General features: G+C 36.1%; 1 protein-coding gene across 7 annotated transcripts in view; it reads right to left on the reverse strand.

The window, feature by feature from the left end:
• Pde6 (phosphodiesterase 6) overlaps window positions 1–18,164 on the reverse strand; it is an 840,004-nt gene that overhangs the window by 356,344 nt on the left and 465,496 nt on the right. For all 7 annotated transcript variants that reach the window (XM_069822899.1, XM_069822895.1, XM_069822898.1 and 4 more), the window contains one exon: window positions 8,888–9,006. In XM_069822899.1, the coding sequence (XP_069679000.1) occupies window positions 8,888–9,006 (119 nt within the window). The remainder of the gene's footprint in view (window positions 1–8,887; window positions 9,007–18,164) is intronic.

Consider the following 18,164-nt stretch of genomic DNA (forward strand, 5'->3'; position numbering starts at 1 on the left):
TAAGTAATTTATTTATTTTATGACAATCACTTTCGTGTGTACTATGCCCATCGGGGCGCAACTATTCTATTTCCATTCTGCTACCTGATTTCTTCGGGGCGCAACTATGCCATGCCTAGGCCTCCCAATTGACCGCGGGGCGCAACTATGCCATACCGTCGGAAGTATTTTTGGTCACACCATAATACAGGACCCAGTCTCTTGCGATTTGCTTTGCTGTATCTCCTTAAATCTTTATACTGAATGTAGCACGAAGAATAAGGTGGAGGAAGTGCATCGACCGTGTTGGGGCAGACGTCGCTTCCAAGGATATAGAATTATAAATAAGGATTCGTGTTGGGAGAGGAAGAAATCAAAGACTCGGGATGTGCAGCCGAGTGAAGATAAGCTGTGTTCGATTTGGTGCAATAAAACTGTCTGCCAGTGAACGTCTCGTACCAAAAAGCGACACTCACAGCATACGAAACTCAAGAGACGTGGGCTTCTCGTTTTAATGACGAAAAATCCTCGTCCTAACGAGCGGCTGCTCATTACTTCAAAGAATTCTTTAATGCTGCCGAGAAGATGGCGAAGTAAACAAGGAGTCGACGAAGAGATAGCATCATTATTATAACGGATGAAAATTGCTCATATAGCGACTTTTAGAATTTTTACAGAAGTTAAATGAACTGTACAGGTTCAAAGAACATATTATTAAAAATATATATGTCATTTTCGCATTCTTCAATAGGTTCATAGGACTGATTTCGTACTAGGGTAAGGTTGCCTATATCGCACCACTTTAGCATTTATAAATTTTGTTGAACAATACAGTTTTTATTTTCTGCATTCCTTTACAGAACATTTACCTTTGATGTAAAAAAGAATCCTTGAATTTGATTTAATATTTTTTAGTTAAAATGACATTTTCGAAACACATTTCAGTGGTGCCATTTAGGCAAACAGTTTCCTAAATAGCACCTGCGGTTTCTTAAATCGCACCTCTTTATCTGCAGGGAACAGGATGAAGGAAAGCTTTTAATATTAAACATATTGAGGAGTATTTGAATGAATAATGTAATAAATGCAAATTACAAGTTTATTGAAATTAATGAAAGAGAGTAACGCATCTTCAAATGAAAATGAAAAAAATAGAGCGAAAATTACGTAACATTTAAACTTTCTAAATGCGTTTTTTATTGTTATATATATTTGTCATGTGCTTCACCAGGCAGTTCAGACTGTAAACTGAGTCACCTTTTCTTCACGATTATCTCGAAGTTCACTGTTGATGTAACCTGACTCAGAGCAAACAAATAACGATCCTGGAGGAGCACCAGCTGATGATGAAGGATGCACTGTTTGACGTTTAAAAGTTATCACAGGTGGCACAAAATATCTGGTGCGCTTGTACAACACACACTTGTTGTATTAACGCCCTTTTCACCACTTGATATTGCACCCACCTGATGCATTCCTAGTTCAGTCAAAATTTTTGGAGCCTTCTTTTGTACGGTTAGAATTGCTACAGTTGCTCATATCGCACCGGTGCGAATTAGGCACCTACAAAGTGGTGCGAATTGAGAAACTACGTCATAAGTTATTATTTCCCTCATTCTAGCCTATAATCACCACATGTTCGAAAATCCTACTAAGTTAAATGTTCTTTAATACCTCTTTAAACGAATAACATCTTAAGATTATGGATTCCTTTGCATACAAATCCGTTATTTAGTTACAAAATGTTAGCTAAATATACATCCACCTGAGCGATTATATTAGATACACTATCACCACGCTGCTGACACAAAGAAGTGGCAGAAATCAAGTGGCATGGTGGAAGTTCATATGGTAGATTGTAACAATACCACTAGATGCCACATTACTACAGTAACTTGTTTTAAACTAGCAGTGGTGCGATTTAGGAAGCGGTGAGATTTATGCTACTCTACCCTATATGAAACTATTTGCCTCAGGCAAATGTCCACAGAAACATTCCGGAGTTATAAACTGCTATAATTCTGTCACTATGTGTTTTACGAAATTCATACCCATGTCATTAGGGTAAAAACATGTTGGAGTAGTTCATTTCGCTTCTCCGAGTAGCGCACCTCGCCATTCACTCGCCGTGCATCTCGCATCTCACCTCAGCAGGACATAGTGAAGCAATTCACCTCGCCATGATTCTCGCCGTTACGCGGACAATGAGTACAGATGTGAGATTCTCCATGAATACGTGGTAAATACTAATAAATTTATTGGTCGTACATGTTAGTACTTAAAAAATGTTTACAAATACTGACAGTGTTAGCGATTTATCTACGAGTACTGCAATGAAGTGGTGGTTACTTTCCAACAGAAGAAGAAAATACAGCGTGCATCCAATCAATGAGGAACGCACTAAACTTGGTGAATTCTATCAATTATATCAGCAGCTTAAGGCATTTCCAGATATATTTTACGAATATTTAAGAATGTCTCAGTCAACGTTTAATTACATCTTGATGCTAGTAGAATCTAAAATCCAAAAAGTGTACACTAACATACATAAACAACCAATCAGTGCTGAAGAGAGGTTGGTAATGACTCTCAGGTAATTAATAATTATACAGTATATAATAATGTACTATTATCAAAATTTAACTTATTACTTACTGTATTATTAGCAAAAATCTTTTACTGTCAATCACAATAAGGAACACATATTCTTTCAAAATATTGTGCAAAAGTTTGACGTCGGTATAAACACTTTTTGTTCTGAAAACGAAATGAATAATAATAATAATAATAATAATAATAATGATGATGATAATGGCTTTAAAAATGAACATACTGTAATATAATAAGCAATTAAGAACTGCAAGATTAAAAAAAAATAATAAGAATTTCCTTCCAATCTTATGCCTTGAGAGGACGGATGGAAAGAATCATGACTCAGAACGCTAGTTTCAGGCAGCTGCATCTTGAAAATCAAACCAGTTTGATTCCCGCTGAACGGCGAGATGCGCGGCGATATGCGTGGCGAGATGAACAACTCCAGCATGTTTTTACCCTTAGAAAGAACAGCTCAAACAGCGTTGCCAACCTGAACACGAGAGCGTCGGCTACAAACATCCCGAAATTCAGCTACAAACACTGAAATTAAGCTACGCTCAAAACTTTAAGAATTTGCGTATATGTTTCATTGTTATTTGAAGTCGGAGTACGGTTATTTTTGCGGACTAGGCGACCCCTAATAAAAACTCTGCTGTGTGCCGGGAAGTTCACAAACAGAGGAACTGTCAGGTTACTGGTTTACTTTTGGTGGGTAGGCGACCCCTAATAAACCGCCTGACGGGTGTCTGCAAATTCACGAGTACAGAAATTGTCTGTTAGGTTAATAGGCGCTATTCACATAATAGGAAAATAAAACTGAAAATAGCAATGCTATCCTTGCCATAAATGCGGGTCACATTGTTCAGAATTCAATCTGTGACACAAAGTTTCTACCGGTATGTTTTCATAACTTTAATGAGGAAGTGAGGAAATTCTGTTGGGTATTAGTATGAGAAAATAAATTTGTTAAAAGTGTTTACACATAAAATTTGAGTATTCACAGATGGTCGCTCGATCGAAACTCAATTCGGCTACATTTTGACATTCGGCTACGACCATTCTGCTACAAGCTACATGATAAAAATCAAGCTACGTTTAGCCGAATTCGGCCACGGTTGGCAACGCTGAGCTCAAAGAATTTCAGGAAATGCGTAATTGATAATTGTTGACCGAAACAACAGATGGCAGCACAAGAGAAAGAAAAAAAAAACCGCCGTTTCCACTATTTCGCTTGTCATTAGGGCATTGTTGTTTCCAAGATCCTATGTTCTCGCCTGCGATTTCACTGTATTAAATTTTAAAATACATCATGGGCAATTCACAGCGCGCATAAAGCTAATAGACTCTGAATTTTATTTGCTTCTCGCCTACATGAATCCTTTCTTTGTGCGTTACATTCGGTCAACGCTTTCATAATTCCGCTGTCATCTTTTCCTTATACACTTGTATGTCTGTACGAGCTCCATTGTCTTCAACATTTTCAATTAAACTTTTGACCTTTAATTTCTCTCTAATGTCAACATGGGAACTGAGTGTTAAGAGAAGACTGAATATTTTCAGCTTTTTAGTGATGGAAGTCAAGAGAAAATTCTGCTTTCTCAGAAGCATAGAAGTGTAGTCTCCATCATACACAGGAGAAAAACTGTGTTTATTAAACCAAATAATTCAAGTTTTCTTAGAAATATATGAAAATACAGGAGTCCAGTAAAACGTGAGATAATTTGCATTCTCAGAAACTTCGTCACAAAAGAGGTTTACATGAAAATAGAAAAAAAAAAAACATTCTATTGAGAAGACAATTGTGTGGATGGAAGTTCGGACAGCGAACCTATAAAGTTAACTACGACGCGTGTTATAGAAATCGTGTTGTTTACATCAACTCAGGATGGTACAGGGATTGCTATGCTTGAATCAAAACATTGGTCGGTACATTTAGGTGACTAAAACAAATAGAGTACAACACAGATTTACGAAAGTGACTTACCTCATTCTTTTCCTTGTAGAAAATGGTTTAGTTTAATCATTTTCTCGACAGTATTATCAGCGGCTTTGGGAATCGTTTCAAATGTTAGATGTTTCTTCTAGTCATGTTTTTTTTTTCTCGTTGTTGGTAACTCTATAGCTTCTATTAAATGTTTTATGCTTGTGCTAACAGATGGAGTTACTTGTCAACAATGTGACGCTGAAACGTGTGTTCAGGTTGCTGCCCAGCGACAGTCCTGATGTATTTTTATATTTGTGATGATTGGTTAATTAATATTAACCCGGCACACTCACAATCACACTCAGATTCATACAAATTTCCAGACTCTAGACACCCAGGGAATTCTTCTTCTTCAAGAAAACTTCACCGAGAGCCGAGCCGGGACCTCCTGATCTGGAAGCCAGCATGCTGACCAACAGACCACGGAGACAGTCAAAGTGTTTTTGTAAGTCACAAAACATTTTAACTTTCATTTCTAACTTACATTCTTTGTTTACGCCATAATACATAGGTCATTCAATAATTAGTGGCAAGAATGTTTGTATGTGGCGCTATCAGCGGGAAATGATCCAAGCTAACAACAATGAGAAAGAAGATCATCTGAAGTGTGTTATCTGTGAGAAGTGTTGCCAAGTCAGCGGTTTTGTAGCTAAATCTGGTGTTTTCAGGACTATGTCAGCTACAAAATTTTACCGTAAGCGGCTAGCTATTTATTTAGCGTTTTTTTATGATTCCGGCAGAGGGAAATTATATTTTTAGTTCTTTTTCTGTAAAGATGTTATAATTGTTTTTATATGTACTTGCGAACAACAATGTTAGTTAATCATAAACCAGAGTTTAGTATGGTATTATCACACTTTTTCATTGTGCGAGTATAGAATATCAACGTTTTATGTTAACTCGATTTGGTGCAACCACGTCCGTTTCCTGCCTCATCCATTGTTGTTGTACAAAGAAGGCATGGCACATTCGTTAAACTCTTAGTCTAATCTTGTAGGCATTGTTTCTGTAAATGAATCGATGTATTTAATCATAAAGAATAGATAATGAACTGAATTATTATTTTCATTTATGATATATTATTTATCATTCCGCATTACAGTTCATGTAACACAGATATACTAAACACTTAAAACCAGACTCATTGTTGGCAGGTACGTCTCCTACTCAGTGTGTGAAATCAGATTTCGAACCGACTGGTGTGATTGTGAATGTGATTATTTCTGAAGTTCCAATATAATATTCTTGATCTATTTAATTCAATTTTGAAGAAATATGCCGCGTAAAACTCTTTAAGAATATGAAGACGATTTGCATAGAACATAGAGCCTACAAAGTGACACACACTTTCCATAATTTAATCTATATTTACATAAAATTCTTCAGTTCCTAAAACTGTATAGTTTATATTTCAAATTTGGAAGTGATGTTTTAAGAAAATTCTGGAGTTTTTTTTAACTACAGTTTAGCGGGTTTTTTAAGCTTGTGCAGCGGTAAATGGAATTATGAGTTGGCAACACTGTCTGTGAGTTTGAAGACAATAATCTCATTTATAAGATATTTGTAGTGAGTTTGATTTGTAGACTGTTATCTGTAGTGCTCTAAAATGTTCAGCAAATACGAACAAAGATGCTTCATCAAAATTCAGATTGCAAGAGGCAAGAATGCTCGACAATGCCATACTGCATTACTGGAAGCTTGAGGAAGAGAGCCTTCACCATATCGTACCATGGCTAGGTGGTCATATGCATTTCGCAACGGGAGGGAAGATGTTCATCAAAAACGTGGAGCTGGCAGACCGCAATCGGCAAGTGATGATGTGCATGTGAACGTTGTTAGAGCACTGCTGGAAGAACACCGTTGTTGGACTTGTGTTGAAGTAGCAAAGGAAGTTGTAATTGCTCCTGGTACGATTCTTCACATACTTAAGAAGTTAAAGATGAGGAAAATCTGCGCTCGGTGGGTTCCACACAATCTTAACGAGGAAAACATGTGGCAGAGAATGGAAACAGCGAGATTGCACTTAGAACGCTATGGATGTGAAGGCGAGCGTTTCCTTCTACTTATCATATCTTTAGATGAAACCTGGGTTCATTGACACCAACCAAAATTGAAGAGATAATTGTTTGTATTTGTTAAACATTTTAGAGCACTACGGATAACATTATACAAATTAAACTCACTACAAATATTTTATAAAAGCGATTATTGTCTTCAAACTCACAGATAACATACATCAGATGCTCTTCTTTCTCATTGTTATCAGCTTGGATCATTTACCGCTGATAGAGCCACATGAAAACATTGTTGCCACTAATTATTGAATGACCCATTAATATTTTCGTCCTTGATTTAAAAAATTGTCATCTCCGAGCCCTTTTACAAGAACAGGCAAAGTTGCAGATTTTATTGGCGGCATTTTAATACACTTTCACAGTACCTTCACTAGATCACAACTGAACTCCTGACGAGAAGTTTACTTTGTAAATATAAAGTAGGTATGCTGTGTTCAATCAATCTATTGAATGTACTAAACAATTCATTACCCGCACCCATTAAACTTAGAATGAATAGAGCTCCCTTCACGCAACGTCCTTCGTCTTGCGTACGAACTTGAAGGTACATCAGTAAAGTAAACAACTAACGTCATGCTTTAGCCAGTGTTCCTTCACCCTTAACTTGGCAAAGCTTCATTTCTCACACTAGTTTATTAAACCTTGTCGGACCGTAAAGAAAACAACTATCGCAATGTCTATATTTTATATGTATGTATTTACACTGCAAGTGGGCAAGCACCCGGTGGCAGTGGTATATACAATATTAACAATACACAGTTAAAATGATAAGCAATACACAATAAAATTTACAATACGCAATACAATTTACAACACATATACAATTTTATACACAATACAATAAGAATACACAATACAATTTAACACAATAATAATAAAACATAAAATAAAACACCTAATTTTACAACACAACCTACATAATTATGTATAGGTCCTACATAAGTTTCAATAGTCTTTCACTTTACTCTCATCTCATTCCCTGTAGTGGCACTATGACGCATTTCACTGACACTTTAGCACACATTTCACTGACACTATAGAACACATTTCATTGACGCTATAAATTATCACTGATCGGAACTGTTCACTGCACTGTAAAACCATAACTTCACTGACTCACCTCGCTTCACTGATACAACAGTTCAAATAAGTCAAATAATTGCATTCTTATGCATACTTATAAACAGAACTACATTTAAACTAAACATTTCTAGTCTAAGGCCCTCTTACACGCTATTTTTAAATAATTTACAATTCAAACCAAGGAAGTAAACTCGTCAGGCTAGATAAATACATGTCACCTTAAAAAATTAAATGTTGAATGTCACCTTAATTTTAATTTGCACTTTATATACAACTCTTTAAATTATTCTTGAATCTCCTTAAGGAAGGACAGCCCTCAAAGACCGCTGCACGTAGGTCATTCCAATCATTTATAGTTCTATTTAAAAATGAGAATTTACATACATCCGTTTTCTGTTTCCTACATTTGATTTTAAAATCATGATCGTTCCTACCATAGTACGTTGGCTTTTCTAACCGAGCCGTTATGTCTACCCATGCTTTCTGACCTAGATGTGCTCTATACAATGATGTTATTCTAGTTTTCCTACTTCTGTTTTCCAAAGTTTCCCATTTAAGTTCTTTTATCGTATCGTTCCCATCTTCTCTTTTACCTTTAACAAATTTAGCTGCCCTATACTGGATTCTTTCTAAGGAATTTATCTGATATATTCTATAGGGATCCCAACACGTAGTTCCGTATTCCATTAACGGTCGCACTAATGTTAGATATGCTATTTCCCTCGATTTGGGGCTAGCCTTTCTCAAGATTCTCATAATAAAGTGAAGTGCCCTCCATGCTTTGCCTGTAACATTATCAACATGCTCTCCCCAAGAAAGTTTGGAGTTTAAATACACTCCTAGTGTACAATATTATAGTATTGTGAAATAAAATTTTCCTACTAATTTTTTTTCTATTATTCTATTAAAATTATAGCATATAGCCTATTAACCTGTTATATCCTATAGGATACATGGTCAATTTAAGGGTAAACGTGTAGCCTCCTCTAGGCAATGTTTTGGTGTCCAGACTTCGTTCTCTAATAACAAGTGGATTTTGCTGAACATATGCCTATTAAAATTTCCTATTTCTTGAAAATGTAGCGCAAAAAACACAGTAGAACTCATCGCTGTATCATATACTGTCTTGGTATTAAACATTGCAAGAAATTATGTGGAGGTAGTCACTGACCTGATAAGCGTCTTTGATGTTGATTATCTCTTTACTTTGGGCCACAACGCCGGCAATTCCAACCCCGAACGGAATTCGGATCTCTTCAGCGCGAGCTTTTCGCACAGCATCCTCCAGCTCTGAAAAGAAGAAAGCGCGATGGTTACATTCAGAACAATATTCTGGCCACAACATATTTATTCTATTGATGTTGGAGAATAATGGATGAATGTATTATCAACTGAGATCTTCAAAATGTGTTTATCAATTTCTTTGGCTTAAGAAATTAGCGAAATATGATGGCTGAAGGACAGTTGTGGAAAGATATACCTAAGCCAGATCTAAATTTCCATTCTTGTCCCTCCTATTAAATATTGTATACATCTTCAAGTTATTTTACTACTAATACAATTTAATAATTCTGCTGCTGATTTGCAGTTGACCACGAGGGTCCAGAATACAAACAAATTGTACAACAATTATACAGTTTAAACATTGAATTTAATTATTATTTATTCTAATAATAAATTAGATATGTAAAACTTTCAATTTCTGAACAAAGAGATACTTTGAAACGTGTATTTTTTTTAACTTGAGAGAGTTTTAGAACTTTCTTAATTCTGTGGCCGGGAGGAAAAAGGTCTCAAGTCAATTTTTTGTTAAAATGAGATTTTTATATATTCTGAAAGCGGAAACGATTCTCTACAATCTGGTAAAATGGTTAAAGTCAAATAAAGACTCCTGACTGGATTTATAGAGAGTTACCAAATGTCCTAAGTACTTTTTCAAGCGAGCACACACAGAATAATAATAATAATAATAATAATAATAATAATAATAATAATAATAATAATAATAATAATAATAATAATAATAATAATAATAATAACAATAATAATAATAATTCTTTTTTTTTATAATAATTCTTTGGCATGTAGCACGTATGGGCGAATCCAAAAACGCATATAGAGTGTTAGTTGGTAGGCCGGAGGGGGAAAAAGGCCTTTAGGGAGGCCGAGACGTAGATAGGAAGATAATATTAAAATGGATTTGAGGGAGGTGGGATATGATGATAGAGAATGGATTAATTTTGCTCAGGATAAGGACCGATGGCGGGCTTATGTGAGGGCGGCAATGGACCTCCGGGTTCCTTAAAAGTCAAAAGTAAATAATAATAATAATAATAATAATAATAATAATAATAATAATAATAATAATACTTACTTACTGGCTTTTAGGGAACCCGGAGGTTCATTGCCGCCCTCACATAAGCCCGCCATTGGTCCCTATCCTGAGCAAGATTAATCCATTCTCTATCATCATATCCCAGCTCTCTCAAATCTATTTTAATATTATCTTCCCATCTACGTCTCGGCCTCCCTAATGGTCTTTTTCCCTCCGGCCTCCCAACTAACACTCTATATGCATTTCTGGATTCGCTCATACGTGCTACATGCCGTATCCATCTCAAACGTCTGGATTTAATGTTCCTAATTATGTCAGGTGAAGAATACCATGCATGCAGTTCTGTGTTGTGTAACTTTCTCCATTGTCCTGTAACGTCATCCCGCTTAGCCCCAAATATTTTCCTAAGAACCTTATTCTCAAACACCCTTTACCTATGTTCCTCTCTCAAATTGAGAATACGAGTTTCACAACCATACGGAGCAACCGATAATATAAATATAAATATAAAATAAAATAAATAAACATAAATAACAATAATAATAATAATAATAATAATAATAATAATAATAATAATAATAATAATAATAATAATAATAATAATGTATTAACGATGACATTTATTCAGAATATATTTTCTCTGCACCTAACTTGACAAAACAAAAGGAACACTTACATCGTGTTTACTGACAGCAATCTTCAAAGAACGGAATTTCACGGATGCCTAACCTAACTCAACCCGGCACTGTCCATTTCTGGTATGACGTATTTAACACCAGCGCTATTCGATATCGTACTTCTTTCCGCCCCACTGTGTATAGAGGGTATCGCTATAGCAACGGATATTCATGCGTGAAATTTGTCACTGAAAAACGTCAGAGTGCGTATTGTTAGCTCAAGCATTTCACACATTGTTGATCAGATCATTGTTTAATTGAGCGGGTTATCTGTGCGACAGACATCTGCGTCGGAGACTGAATCCATTTCAAGAGCGCTCATCTGTCCAATTTGATTCCTTGTGAGGGATTACGCAAATCGATTTTGGCTGGTAAAGGATGTAGGCAAGCTTTACACTACACCTGTGCTCGTCCACACGTCTGCAACTGTAGGTATTTCATGGTACGAGTTTCGTGCACTAAATTAATGTAGAGATACTAAAAAAAATTGTCATTTAGGGCCTATAGAGTCCTGCTATTGGTCATTACTCTTTCATCATATGATGACGCAGAATATCTGCATGGAAATATCATATGTACTTCGGTACATTAAAATAATATATATGATATGCGTAAATCACTCCGTGATTTAAGACGGCGCTTATTCCGTCGGATCCCGGCCAACTAGTCACTCATATCGAGTGCACCTCAGCACATGTGTGGACTTCGGTCCTGCGTTCATAGATATCTATGACGCAGTGCAGAGGGCGGCCACTAGAGGGAACCCAAGAGTTGGAGCTTAATCCGAGACGATTCTAACCGGCGTCGGAGTTGTATCCGGTGTGGCTTAGTGGATAAAGCATCAGCACGTGATCTGAAAACCCGGGTTCAAATCCCGGCGCCGGAGAGAATTTTTCTCCGTTCCATTACTCTTTCATCGTATGATGACGCAGAATATCTGCATGGAAATATCATATGTACTTCGGTACATTAAAATAATATATATAAATAATATATAAGATCCCTGTCTTAATTTAACAAAAATACAATTTTCGCAGACAGTATGCCTGAGTTACTAAACTCTCTTAATGTTACGTGCAGGTTCAATAAAATGTGTCAGATTACATTTAGCAGAGGATTTTTCAAGAAATGTTTCTGCATGATTTTTCCAAATTTAGAATTTCGCTAGAAAGCGGCGTGAGAAAAAATTTTTACAAGTAGGATTGGTCATTTGGATGGCCAATCACAAGACACCAATTATTTCATGTCTCAAAGCAACAATAGTTACAATTATTTCAGTTCTATTACGTTGTGCTCTGAAGTGGTCGTAAAATTGTAATTGTGTGACAGTTTTATTATTTTCTATTAATACTGATCTATTTTATACTTTCAAGATGGACAAGTCCTTTGTACGCAGTGTTCGTCCGCGAGTGCAAGTATTGAAACCATTGAGCCCGAAAAAACAAATAAAAAGTAGTGCACCGGTAGTTTAGTGATAATTATTTATCTTACAGGTTATCTTGGTGTGGTGTGTGTGGTGAAAAGCTCAGTAATGCCGCTATGGTTCCCAGTAAATTGAAACGACATTTGTTAACGAAATTAAAACATCAAAGAGGGAGAGACTCAGATCCATGAATGAAGAAATTAGACTTGCACTGTCAACGATTCCGCCACAGATCAGCTACCTGTGTGTAGCTAAGCAGGACCAAGTATCACATTGAAAGTATGAGTAGAGTTATCTACTTTAATATTAGTAATAGAAATGTAGGCTATACTTTCTACAGTGAATTAAAGTTCATAAATTGTTAATAAGATAATGAAAGAGTAGATTTCTCTTTTATAATAATGATGAAAATAATAATAATAATAATAATAATTTTATTATTATTATACTTTCATACTTACTTACTTACAAAAGGCTTTTAAGGAACCCGAAGGTTCATTGCCGCCCTCATATAAGTCCCTATCCTGTGCAAGATTAATCCAGTCCCTATCATCATATCCCACCTCCCTCAAATCCATTTTAATATTATCCTCCCATCTTATTATTATTATTATTATTATTATTATTATTATTAACTTGATTCTATTACGTAATTATATGAAGAGAGTCACATCACAGGTTTTGAGGGGATTAACATTTTGGGGTGCCGTGTTGAGTCTAGGCCCGTCTAGGGTGTGCCGTGAGTAGAAAAAGGTTGCGGAATACTGACCTAGAGTCTCCAAGCAATCCTCAACAGTGTAGAGGTAAGTATGCAGTATAGCTCGGCGGCATCCACAGCTCAAGTATGCTGTTCAGTGAACATACGAAAACAAAACAAATCCAGGAGCTTGGAAAACACTGCTCTAACAGAGGAATTTGGTATAGCGAGCACTTCTTTAAAAGAGAAGGAAATGTATTTCATCAGATATAGTAAAATATTCAGTAAGTCTGACAAAGATTATAGGAATTAGTTGTGTGTTTTTTTTCGCTTTGCCTGAAAAATTACTTATAGTGGTTATAAGGCAAGTTCTGGAAAGAACCGCTTCACTTATAACATTGGCGTTTGCCTATGGCTTGTTACGGTAACCATTTGAAACTCTGTAATTTTTTGTTTCACCACTGATCTCTAAATGCGTGTCCACACTCGGAGTGCGAAAACCGCGTTCTACGTCGAAAAGGGGAGTATAAGAATAGAAATATAGTAGATGTAGGAACCTTGCCTTGGGGTTCAGAGTGAAGGGAGACAGGAGAAATGGGATGAAAGATTAAGGCCCGATTGTATAAACCATTTAATCTTAGATCAGAGGTTAAATTGATCCTTGTTTCAGCTGAACTTGGAATTTTGTGTTGTATAAAGTCTAATCTGAGATTAATTTGTCTCAAACTAAAGTCAACTTTGACTGAAGAAATTTCTCCGATTAAGTTAGATGATCCAAGTTCAGTTATTTCTTTTCTGTTTGAAATATACGAGTGACAGATTGTGCAAATAAAATATCCATTATTATTAATATTAATAGATATGTTAGGTACATTTATATATATTTCTTTCAATTTCTTGCCTTAATACACAAACAATCTTATATTTTATAAGGCTCTATCGTGTTCAGCATTATCAAATAACATAACCTATAATTATATTATGTTTATAACAACCATTAATTATTAATGGATATGATAGGTACATTCATAAATGTTCAATTAACTGTATTACTAAACGAAAATTGTCGTTTTATAAAGCTTTATTATGTTTAGCAGTATCAAACACCATAACAGGATAACAACTTGGAGAACAGTCAGCCTTCTTCTTATTGTCCGCCATTATTTACATTACACAAAAAAAAAAAACAGTGTCTGCAACAGAGTGTATGGAAAGTCGCCAAAAAGTAGTTGCAAAGTCGCTAGATTTCTCATTATCAACAAAGAAAGCTTACATTTTGTCACTATGGGGTGCTAAAAAGGTCACTAAATCCCTATTTAAGCAATACAAAAGTTAAAAGAAATTGTTGTTGAAAAAGAGTTAAAGTCGCTAGATTGGCAACACTGAACAAACCTGTATAACATGGTCCGCGCATCACGTATTTCACCTGTTTATGCGATGTTGCCAAATCCTTTTCACGTGAACTTAGATTGCATTTGAACCAAGGTAATTTGATCGCAGAAAAGTTTTATACAATAGAAGAAGTGTCTGAACTCGGTTCACTTTTCGATCTTCGATCAAAGTTGATCTTTAGTCAGGGAGTTTTATACAATTGGGCCTAAGGGTCTCTACCGCTGAACGACGTCTGTAATACGTCAACCGTAACAGAGGTGGGGTTATTTCTACTGCTTTAATGGCGTTCCAATATTAGTATTTAAAAAAATCGCTACCTCAAAATCAATATTTTTAATCCAGAGTTTTCTAACATCGTCAAAGCCCTGCACAGTGTCTGAATTCACAACTTCCTCAGCATATAGCTACAGCACGAGCGAAATCAATACACGGCCCCATAAAGATCAAATGCACATAATTCATGTAAATGTTTTCAGCAAACGGGGGTGGAAGTAATGACGTATGCAAACACCAATATGCATGTGTTATAAATCCTAGCGAATTCCGTATATCAATTCGAATGCCCACCCTCCCTATCCATGATTTTGTGGCGACAAATCAAGGGGTGGATGGATTTCCATCATCCCTCGTTAGAAATTTGCTTATCAGGGACAAATTTGCGACAGGGAGGAAGATTTTTTCTAGTTTTGTGAAATAGTTGACGGAAAAGTATATTTGTGCGAAGTTATGAAGTATGGATTTTCGATTGTAGAGATTTTGTTGTACTTTATAGAATCATTAACTCGAATTCCCTTTATATTTTGCTTAAAGGGACATTCTAGTGGAAAATGTGAACATTTTAGAGATGTGTTTCAGCTTAATACACCATTATTATGTGTACTTTAATTTTGTCAAAGGAATTTGTTCAATTCCGCTTATAAGTTGGTTTAAAAATGCTTTCATTGTCTCAGTGAGCAATACAATTGAAGAGTCCACTGCAAGAATGATGGATGTCACTTTCTTGTCGAAAATGAACCAGACTGCCAATGCGTAGCTTAAGACATATAGAATGTACATAGAGAGTTATATGGCATTAACACTGATAGTCATTGTCCAGTAATGATCGGAAAATCACAGTTAAGCTTTGAGCGCTAAGCATTTCAAACTTTCAATTGCTTCTCCTGCAAAAAGTATTCCAAATGACATCCATCATTCTTGCAGTGGAATCTTCAATTATAATATTAACTTTAAATTGACACAAAAAAAAAATTAAGTGCAAATTTTAGGACATTTCCCACTTAAAAACACCATAACTATATATCCTTTTCTCCTGTCAATGGAATTTGTTCAATTTTACTTCAAAGTTTCTAAAATAATAAAATTGTTTTTATGTCAGTATGGGCATATTTTCAAATTGCCATTTATCATAACTTCATATTTCAAAATGCTTCACTCTACATAATTTCCATTTATATTAGTTGATAAAGTAGTTGTACCTATGACAATAGTAGTAGTAAATCGGTCTGGGTAGCGCAGTCCATATAGCGCTGGCCTTCTTTCCTCGAGGTTGATGGATCGATCCCGGCCCAAGTCGATGGCATTTAAGCGTGTTTAAATGCGACAGACTTATGTCAGTAGATTTACTGGCATGTAAAGGAACTCCTGAGGGACAAAATTCCGGCACACCGGCGACGCTGATATAGCCTCGGCAGTTGCGAGCGTCGTTAAATAAAACATAACATTTTTATTTTATTTTCTATTTAGTAGAATGCGTTTGAGTCTAAAGAAAGCAGCGAAATAGTACAACGTGGTCTGTTGTGACGAGAATCAAAGCCCCCGCATATCGGTAAGACATCATGTCACAAACACGTTCACGTCTGAGTACTTCTAACAAAGTAAATATTATGCAAATCTGGGTTTCAGATAGAAACTCCCTGTGAAGCAGGCTCGAATAATTTCAAGGGAAAATTGTTCCGGGTCGGGTACCGATCTCGGGACCCTTCGCTTATCGTACGAATGCTCTACCGACTGAGCTACCCCACGGACTACACACGACATCGTTAAAATTCTTCTTTTTATATCCACACAACTCAAATGGGCTGACAAGACGCCAGAACCCAACTTTGAGTGCACATAATTCTGTGTGACTTAAATTGTGGCTTTCTGTTGACGTATCTCCAGTAACGAATACATTATGCAAATCTGGCTTTCAGGTAGTAGCTCCCTGTAAAGCAGGCTTAAATAATTTCAAGGGAAAAATTGTTCCGGGACCGGATATCGATCCCGGGACCCTTCGCTTAGCGTACGAATGCTCTACCGACTGAGCTACCCCAGGAACTATACACGACACCGTTACAATTCTTCCCTTTATAATCACACAAATCAAATGGGCTGACAAGACGCCAGGGCCCAACTTTGAGTGCACACAATTCTGTGCGACTTAAATTGTTCAAAGTACTCGTATATATTATTCAACGCCTTGAAAACAGGATATTACTGGAGAGTTTAAGGTAATATCTGTCTGTCTATCTATCTATCTATCTATCTATCTATCTATCTATCTATCTATCTATCTATCTATCTATCTATCTATCTATCTATCTATCTATCTATCTATCTATCTATCTATCTATCTATCCATCTATCCATCCATCCATCCATCCATCCATCCATCCATCCATCCATCCATCCATCCATCCATCCATCCATCCATCCATCCATCCATCCATCCATCCATCCATCCATCCATCCATCCATCCATCCATCCATCCATCCATCCATCCATCCATCCATCCATCCATCCATCCATCCATCCATCTATCTATCTATCTATCTATCTATCTATCTATCTATCTATCTATCTATCTATCTATCTATCTATCTGTCTGTCTGTCTGTCTATCTATTTATTTATTCTCTTATATTTGGATTTTATAGATAGATAGCTAGGCTATATTCTAGGAAATAAAATCAATTTATATTAACGTTGTAGATTCACTTTTTTTAATGAATTAACAATAATTCTTAAATACCCATTCCCGCATGATCGATTTTTTACTGTCCATAATATTCATTGACTTTCAAGCTCTACCTAAACATGATGCTTTCCGATTGCAGGGGACTTGCTCCGCGTGTTATATCTAAGTAGGTAAACATTGACTTTCTTTTATATCGACTGAGCAGTGTGTTAAATGTTCTAGAATCTATAACTCCTGAAACAGTAGCTGTTATGAGAATTGCGGCCTCGAAACAGAAAAGTATATTTTCACAACGATGCAATTATTTCTATGGACAAAGAGGCGAAGGAAAGTAATTAAACACCAGAGGGATAAAATTTAAAAATGAATTAGCATTAACGCGTTGCAGGGAAGTATAACCATCTAATGTATTTGTTCTAGGCATCTCATATTACGCAGCGTGTACGGTTCAGATAGTTGAATTCATTATGCGCGGTGGAAATGTACTGGGCACACAGAATTAGGCCCACACAAGCTAATTTATGTAATGGTTTGCTCGGAGGGCGCGCACCTGCCTTTTAATTTATACTTTTCTCTTATTTTTCGTCTCCCCGCTAATGGATGAACGCGAAAAGCAACGGAGGTTTTGAAGTGGTCATTGTGTTCCAAACACAAACAACGTTAACTTGCAAGCTAATGGTGCCGCTAACAAACTGTTTGTCTTTGAAAATTAGTTACATAGGAAGTCATTTTAGCAGTTTTAACTTCAAACAAATTAAAAACAGTTATAAAATAACAACCACTTTGTTATTATGTCCTCAAAACAACAACTTTCGAGCTAAACTCCTCTATAGATTCATAATTATCTCAAAAGAGATTCTCCTTTAACGAGGTACTGATATTCAATTCTGACGATACGACTCCGAAAGATCACTGCAAAAATGGATGAAGTACACTTGTTATAGTATTCTGTTGTCTAGTGATTACGT

The sequence above is a fragment of the Periplaneta americana genome, chromosome 4 (assembly GCF_040183065.1).
Source record: "Periplaneta americana isolate PAMFEO1 chromosome 4, P.americana_PAMFEO1_priV1, whole genome shotgun sequence".
Taxonomy (NCBI): domain Eukaryota; kingdom Metazoa; phylum Arthropoda; class Insecta; order Blattodea; family Blattidae; genus Periplaneta; species Periplaneta americana.